At 30.2% G+C, this 8194-nt stretch overlaps 1 protein-coding gene across 4 annotated transcripts; it reads left to right on the forward strand.

The window, feature by feature from the left end:
* Positions 1-794: 794 nt before the first annotated feature.
* LOC145053225 (acylamino-acid-releasing enzyme-like) lies at positions 795-6356 on the forward strand. Of its 4 annotated transcripts, none has more exons than XM_079001224.1 (17): positions 795-952; positions 1441-1603; positions 1694-2003; positions 2080-2304; positions 2479-2754; positions 2829-2964; positions 3055-3206; positions 3277-3359; positions 3479-3600; positions 3728-3806; positions 3949-4126; positions 4273-4333; positions 4574-4696; positions 5339-5536; positions 5623-5691; positions 5848-5924; positions 6137-6356. In XM_079001224.1, the coding sequence occupies exons 2-17, from the start codon at positions 1453-1455 to the stop codon at positions 6198-6200; spliced, it is 2304 nt and encodes a 767-aa protein (XP_078857350.1). In that variant the 5' UTR covers positions 795-952; positions 1441-1452; the 3' UTR covers positions 6201-6356. The 4 variants fall into 4 exon arrangements, with proteins under 4 accessions (XP_078857350.1, XP_078857352.1, XP_078857353.1 ...); XM_079001226.1 differs by having other exon boundaries at positions 2829-2961; XM_079001225.1 differs by lacking the exon at positions 795-952 and adding an exon at positions 1020-1344.
* Positions 6357-8194: the final 1838 nt, after the last annotated feature.

An 8194-nucleotide genomic window follows, 5' to 3' on the forward strand; every position in this document is an offset into this window, starting at 1 on the left:
TCTCAAAATCACATTAGTTTATCTGACTTTGCATTCCACACTTCCAAACTCATTTTAAAGTTGTTTCCTTAATGAAAAATATGATTATAATAGAACTAATACATATTTATACATAACATTATGGTTTGTATGTAAAAATCCTTGTATTTATAAAAAAAAATATGGTTTTTAAATTAAAAAAAATATATTTATACGGTTTCAAATATAAAAAATATATTTATATAGTTTCAAATGGAAAAATAATCAACATTGAACAAAATTGAAATAAATAATGTTTAATTTAGAAAAAAAAACAAAGTGTTAAACTTGAAAAAAAAATTAATATCAAAATTGAAAAAAAATGAAAAAGATAGAGTTTATTTTTATTTATTTATTAATTTTAACACAGCCACACATCATTTAAATTAAGATGTCATAGTGTCATGCTAATATCCAACCAACCAAATTCACAGGATCATAATTGTAATAACCCCAAAATTATATGTCATAATCAAATTTTTATATAACTTAGGGGTGTTTGGCTTAGCTTTTCAAACCCCAAAAGTCATTTTTGAAAAAATTATAAAAAATCAGGATTTCCTGATTTTTCCAAAAAGTTCATTTTTCTTTCTTGTGGAAAAACTTCAAAAGTTCCTTTTTTAAAACTAGTGTTGCCCAAAAATCTTTTACTTTTTTTTTTTTTAAAAAATGATTTTTGATATGAAAAACTAAGCAAACACCCATAGCTGACTTTTTGCGGTATTTTGTTAGTAAAGGACTAATTCTTAAAATTAACACTGCATTTTATCTCGACATGGAACTACTTTAATCAGCATTTTGTCTCCGCATGAAGGAAATACTTGGCAGTTAGGAGCAGGATGGAATATAGTGAGTGATGCTGACGATGCTGCAATATCTGATCAACGTTCCATTTTCAGTTCCACCTTCTTCTTCTTCGTCCTTCTTTATCACCGTAAGTTGCCTCTACCTGTATCCACTTCACCATGTGTGTTTCCCCCATTATTTATGCTTTTGTGTGTCACCAGATTAATCACTTCTTTTAATCCAGACGACTGTGTGGTTTGATTGAAGTTCCATGTATATGTTTGATCAATTCCCTGGAATTCGTGCTTGCTTTTGCAATACATCTAAAAACATCAATTTCCTCTCCCTCTTTCTGATTCCTTCTAATGGAGTTCCATCTTAATTCATCTAACTGGTGTTTTACTTCTTCGAGTGAAGTACAGAGTCTTAGCGTTGACTTCAGAATTTACATAAGTATTAAAAACAGATGACTGTTAATCGTTCATATTCACGAGTGTAAATTTTCTTTCTTCCGAATTAGTTCACTTGTGTAAATTTCCTGTAAGTTAGGGTTTTTTGTTTAATCAACCTTGTTAATTTATCCTTTGCATTTGGTCTGAAAACTTCGTCTTCTCCTTATCGTTTTCATCTGTTTAGTGTTCTGAGTAAATGGATGGCTCCGAAGTTGGTGAAGTGAAGGAAGTTGCAGTCAATCTAGATGCCTTCACCGAGGGAGAATACGCTTCTCAGTCCAAAATATACAAAGAATTCGCAAGCTTGTCTACCATTGACAAAGCATGGACCTTCAAGTCTTCCAATGGTATACAAATTGCAACTTATTATACACGATAAAGTCAAAAGCGACTTCAATTTTACTTCTTATCGACTCAGTGCCTAAAATATTCTGCAGGTTTGGGGACACAAACTATGTTTTCACTTAGCCAACCAAATCTTTTATCAAACAAGAAGAAGAAACTTATGTTGTCAAGTTTCATCTCTGAAGATTCTAATGGCACTTTACATGTTCAATGGTCACCATTTCCAATTGAAATCACAGGTGCCTCTGTAATGGTTCCCTCTCCATCAGGGAAAAAGCTTCTTGTGATACGAAACCCTGAAAATGATTCCCCCTCTCAGTTTGAAATTTGGGGTAAATTTCAATTAGAGAAGGAGATTCTTGTTCCTCAATCTGTCCATGGTTCTGTGTATTCAGATGGATGGTAATTTTCTCTGCAACAATCTTTCAAAGTTGAAAAAAAAGTATAGATTATAGAATCATACCTTCTGATGAATCAGGTTTGAGGGAATTTCATGGAGCCCAGATGAAAGTCTCATTGCTTATGTGGCAGAGGAATCGGGTTTCCACAAACCAACATTTAACAATACGGGTTACAAAAAGGATGTGGGTCCCACTGATAAAGATTATAATAGCTGGAAAGGTCAAGGGGATTGGGAAGAAGACTGGGGTGAAGCCTATTCTGGAAGAAAACATCCTGCTTTGTTTGTGATTAATATTAACAGGTTAGACAATTTCCTATTTTTTCCATGGACATTCTATATGCAACAATAACATGGCATAAAAAGTTATTAACTTTTGCCATGTCATCATAGTCCAAATCATCATGTTACATTGCTATTTCTTACACTTTTCCCTAAAATTTATTATCTTTATTCTTTTTTGGTTTGTTATTACAGTGGAGAGGTTTGTTCTGTAGACATTGGGAGTTCATTAAGTGTAGGACAAGTTGTGTGGGGCCCACCAACAAAAGGGTCCCATCAATATCTGGTTTTTGTTGGGTGGCCTTTAAGCAATAGGAAATTTGGAATGAAGTATTGCACTAATAGACCTTGTGCCTTATATGCTGTAAAAGCTCCATTATTTGGATTAAAAATCAAAGAGAATGCTACAAATAATGTATCATTGATCAATTTAAGTGAAGCCACAAGTAGTGCTTTTCTTCCAAGATTCACGTAAGTGTGTGTGTGTGTGTATGCTTGAAAATTTACATAATTGGATCAATAACTTTATGTTTTTCACTTTTCAGTCCAGATGGAAAGTTTCTTGTGTTTTTATCTGCTAAAAGTGCTGTAGATTCTGGAGCACATAATGCTACAAACTCTCTTCATAAAATCGAATGGAATAGTGAAGGAGAACCACATCCTGCTAAGATCATTGATGTGGTGATTTGAGAACAAAATGATTTATTGATCTTGAAACATAAAATTTTATAAATTTCAAACTTACAAAGTACAAACATTCGATTTTTTTAGGTTCCTGTTGTGATGTGTCATGAGGATGATTGTTTTCCTGGGATCTATTGTTTTGATATGATTAGTAAACCATGGCTTTCAGATGGATTTACAATGATATTTTCTTCCATTTGGGGAAGCAAAGAAGTCATACTTTCTGTAAATATGCTAAGGTATATAATCAATACAATTTCCAATTGCATTATAGATTCTCTAATTGGCAATTCATTCCTTTATTTTCAGTGGGAAAGTTTCAAGAATCACTCCTATTGATTCAAATCATTCATGGAGTTTACTTTCACTTGATGGAAACAACATCCTTGCTTGTAATATATATATAAACCTAATTTTTTTATATTGTTCCCTTGAGAATTTTATACATTACATGATAATTCATGGATTATAAGAGAACAAAAAATTGTGGTGACATGTTTTCTTTTTCAAGTATGTAGCAGCCCTATAGATGTACCTCAGATCAAATATGGTAGTCTAACTAAAGACGAATCAAAAGACGCCACCTGGCATTGGTGGGATGTTTCAAGCCCAATATCTGAATGTCAAGAGAAAGTATGTTCATGTTCATCTTATGTCCTTTATGAAGTTCTTTTGGAAATTGAATACAACAAGACGTATTTCTACCTATTAATATTTAAAAAAAAAAAAAAAAAAACGTTTTTTTGTATGATATAAACAGGTCAAATCTTTACTTTCATCCCTTCAATTTGACATATTGAAGATACCCATCAAGAGTGTCTCCAACAATCTAACAAAAGGTATTAAGGAGGCTTTCACATAACTCTTGACTATTTACAAATTTGTCCCCATTTACTTTTTCATAAATAAATGAAACCTGAGAAACAGTCTTGTTTGATTTGCATTAAATCTAATTACAGATTATAACTTAATCTAATTTAGGAGCATGCAAACCTTTTGATGCTATATTTGTGTCCTCAAAATTAAAGCATGATCATACATGTGATCCATTAACTGTAATCCTTCATGGGGGCCCACAAGATGTTTCATTGACAAGCTTCTCAAAGTCATCTGCTTTTCTTGCTTCAATTGGCTTTAGCTTGTTAGTTGTGAATTACAGGCAAGTTGTTTCTTACATTTATTTGTTTATTATATAACATCTTACTTTCATTTTTTTTATTTTTTTATTTTTTATTTTTTTTATTTCTTGAGTCCTTTCTTTCTTGTTGGAAGCATTTCCTTAAACTATTATCAATGTTCTTACAGAGGTTCACTTGGATTTGGTGAGGAAGCATTGCAATCACTTCCAGGAAAAGTCGGATCACAGGTGCCTTTTCAACATCATTTTAGTAAAGGGCAAATTGGTCAATTCATATATAACTTTTTTTTTTAGATATGGTCCAAAAAGAAGTTTGTTGCATTTTTCATCCCCGTTTCACTGGTTCTTAACGTTTTTCTTTGGCATCTAATTTAGCAACCTGTTCGTTAACTTTATGAAAATGACCATTTTGCCCTTGTCTCTCCCATCACCACTTTATCTTAAAAAAAAAATTTGTTTTGTATGAAGGATGTAAACGATGTCCTTTCAGCTATAGATCATGTGATTGATATGAGGCTTGCAAATCCATTGAAAATAACTGTGGTTGGTTTGTCACATGGTGGTTTCTTAGCTTCACACTTGATTGGACAGGTATTAAAGTGGGCCCTTCTTGTATATATTGATTTGTTTATTATAAATTCAACCCAATTATAGGGGTTAATTAATCTCATAAATGACCTTATATTCCAGATTAAACCTCAAAACTTTTTCATTTTTTTCGATCTGACCCTTTTAGTAATTCTTTTTTCCGAAAAAAGGTGCAAAATGTGAAGGTTTTTTCGGGAAAAACTAAAAAAGGTGAGGATTGATTCGGAAACATTTAGAAGGTTGAGTGATTTCACGGGAAAAGGGTTAATCTTAAATTTATTTTTTGCCTGAAAAAGACCTTGTATTTTTTCATTTTTTCTGAAAAAGCCCTCAACTTTGTATATATATATATATATATATATATATTTTTTTTTTTTCCGAAAAAACCCTCAACCTTCTAAAATCTAAATGCTTCCAAATAAACCCTCAACTTAAACCCTCACATTTTATAATTTTTTTGGCAAAAAATGACTAAAAGGGCCAAATCGGAAACAATGAAAAAAATACATGGTCTTTTTCAGGAAAAAAAAATAATTTTTTACAAAGTATAATGCTTTTAAAAGAAAAAGATTGTTGTAATAGCAAAAATGAAAGTAAGATACTGTAATAAAAAGTAAATGAAAGTACATTGCTATTATTATACAGGCACCCAATAAATTTGTTGCAGCTTGTGTGAGGAACCCTGTGTGTAATCTTGCTTTAATGGTGGAAACATCAGATATTCCAGATTGGTGTTTTGTGGAATCATTTGGAAGCAAAGGGCTTTCTTTATATACTGAATCCCCTTCATCTCAACTCCTTTCTTTTTTTCATCAAAAGTCTCCTATTTCACATGTCTCAAAGGTATAACACATTTACATATTATATTACAACATTATTTGTCTTTTTCTCCATTGGTTTTATTTGATTTAATGTGCTTTTTTTTTAAGGTGAAAACTCCTACACTATTCCTCTTAAGTGCTAAAGATATCCGTGTTCCAGTTACAAATGGATTGCAAGTGAGTATTATTATTGATCTTCATTTTATAAAATAGGGTTAAATCGCAAGAAATAACAACGTACATATTATATTAAAAGTGTTTTTTTTTTAATTTCATTTTGTGGGTCCCATCCCATGGATACTAATTTGAAATGTTTAAATATGAAATGCAAAGTTTGCAAGGGCATTAAAGGAAAAAGGAGTTCCATTGAAAGTGATTGTTTTTCCTCAAGATATACATCCTATTAACAGGTAAACATTTTCTTCAACTCTTCTATACTTAGATGCAAGAAATAGCAATGTAATTTGAAAAATCTTGTATTTATTTTGTAAAAAATTAAATATCTTCCTTCATTAAATAGTAACATGATTAAAAAATATTTGTCTATATCACATTTTTTTTTTTCGAGCACTCATTATAATATTAAAATATCCATGATTGATTTATATTTTTTGTATTGCAGACCACAATCAGATTTTGAAAGCTTTGTTAACATTGGAGTTTGGTTCAAGAAGTATTGCATGTAACATGTTTCTTCATCTTAGATTTTATATAAATGACACTGATTACAACACTTTTGTATTAGTTCAGGGGCATGAGTGACACTTTTACAAAAGTTGGGTTACTTAATTAACATTATCCATTTTAATATCCTTACCAACTATAGAATATATTATTTTTTATTTGTTTGGAATTATGATAATTGGTTAAAAATAAACAATAACTATGCTAAATTTGTCATAGGGACTAAAAGTGAAAAAATCACCAAGCACTGAGAATGTGTAGCTAATTATAACAAGTTGTGACCCTTATTTGCAAAGTAAGGAAGAAAGAAGGGTAGAAGAGCAAATATCGAAAGAGGAAAGGGTAGCAGAGCAATTTCTAAAAAATATCATCATAGTAATAAGAGTAAATTGCAAATTTGGGTCTTGTGGTTTGTCAAAAAATATGGATGACCTTCAAAAAGTTTTCGACTTATATCACTGGTCCAAAATTGAATATTGTTTTGTGGGTTTGGTCCCTAATAAATTTAAAATGACTTGAATTAATTTTTTTTTTACATTTTTGAATATTCACTTTAATATTTTTATAATAAAAAAATAAAAATTTCACCCCACGAATTGTCTTGTGGGTTTAATTTGTAAACAATGTTTGTTTTTTTGAAACAAAAATTCATGATGTATGTGGACCACCTTTGTAACCTTCTGCAGCAGAAGAGATGGACCAAACAGTGGACCAAACAGTTGCAACATGAATAAAAAATATGTTTGTTTTTTAATATTTGCAGACTCCTGTAATAAACTGAAATTTAAATAAATTAATTTTATAAACTGGAAATAGTTCTCAACACCGAAATTTTAATAATTAAAGTCTTAAAACATTGAAAAAAAATAATACTAAATAGAACATGTAAAAAAAACAAAAATTAAAAATTAAAAAAAAAATCTAAAAGAAGCTATCAATTTTATTCTAGAAAAAAAATAGTTTTAAAAAACATAAAAATGAAAATAATAAAAATAAAATAAAATATTACAAACAATGTCTATAAAGTTCGTAAAAGAATTATACATGTTAAAAATGATGCAACCGAAATTGAAAATATTATTAACAGAAACAGTAAAAAAATTTAAAAAAATCAATTTTTTTTTCAAAAAATCAAGTTATAAAAAATTGTGGAAATTATAAAAAGAATTTGTATCAAGTCCGTAAATCAAAGTTTAAAAAATAAAAATAAATAAGCTATACCAAATTTCTAAAAAAAATCACTTGGAGAAAATGAAAGTTGAAGAGGTATGAAAATCCAATTCAAGTACTGCGCCGCGAAGGACATACTTAGAGGTTTTATAGTCTGAAGTCTTCCAAAAAACAAAATGCTGCAAGAGGGTAAGTGATGTCCGTGTACTGTGTCGTGCAATAAAAAAATGGTTTGAAGAGTTTTTTTTAAAACAAACAAACACCACCTTAGTGTGTAGATTTGTATCACTAAATTGTTTAAATATGTTGTTTTTATATTATTTATTAATAGAGTAGTACATAGTGAATTTTTAGATCTCTGTATTATTAACATTGTATATGGGCAGAGCTTTAACACGGCTATTTGTATTTGTAGGGAGGGGGGGAGGGTCACAGCCCCCGTCGCCTTAATAAAGCTCCACCCATGACACGGTAACTCTTTTACATCTCATATAGTTTGACGTTGAAAATACAACTATAACATGCAATGAAAAAAATCAATAAACATGTTATCCAATTTTCTTTTAGCATAACTAGATAATAAATGCATGGATTTATGGACTCAATAGTGTGGGAAATCATTATACCAACATATTCACATTCTCAAGGAAGAATACGATGTAGCGTAGTCAGTATTTCTTCAAGAAGGTGTATTACATGTTCATAATAAAGTGTACGAAAAAACCTCCTATGGTCATAAAATTTGTGTCACAATAAACTCACAAAAGCATTTGTGAAAACATTTTTTTTTTGCATGTGAATTTGTAAGATGTTTTATACTACGAGA

Source organism: Lactuca serriola, chromosome 5 (assembly GCF_051521515.1).
Source record: "Lactuca serriola cultivar US96UC23 chromosome 5, Lser_US96UC23_V15, whole genome shotgun sequence".
Lineage (NCBI taxonomy): Eukaryota > Viridiplantae > Streptophyta > Magnoliopsida > Asterales > Asteraceae > Lactuca > Lactuca serriola.

Excerpts from the sequence above, each read along its gene's own strand:
- LOC145053225 (XM_079001224.1), top strand. The coding sequence starts at position 1,453 with ATGGATGGCTCCGAAGTTGGTGAAGTGAAGGAAGTTGCAGTCAATCTA. Across the intron at positions 3,807-3,948 it reads CTCCAACAATCTAACAAAAG|GAGCATGCAAACCTTTTGAT; the intron begins GTATTAAGGAGG and ends AATCTAATTTAG. Across the intron at positions 4,127-4,272 it reads TTGTTAGTTGTGAATTACAG|AGGTTCACTTGGATTTGGTG; the intron begins GCAAGTTGTTTC and ends ATGTTCTTACAG.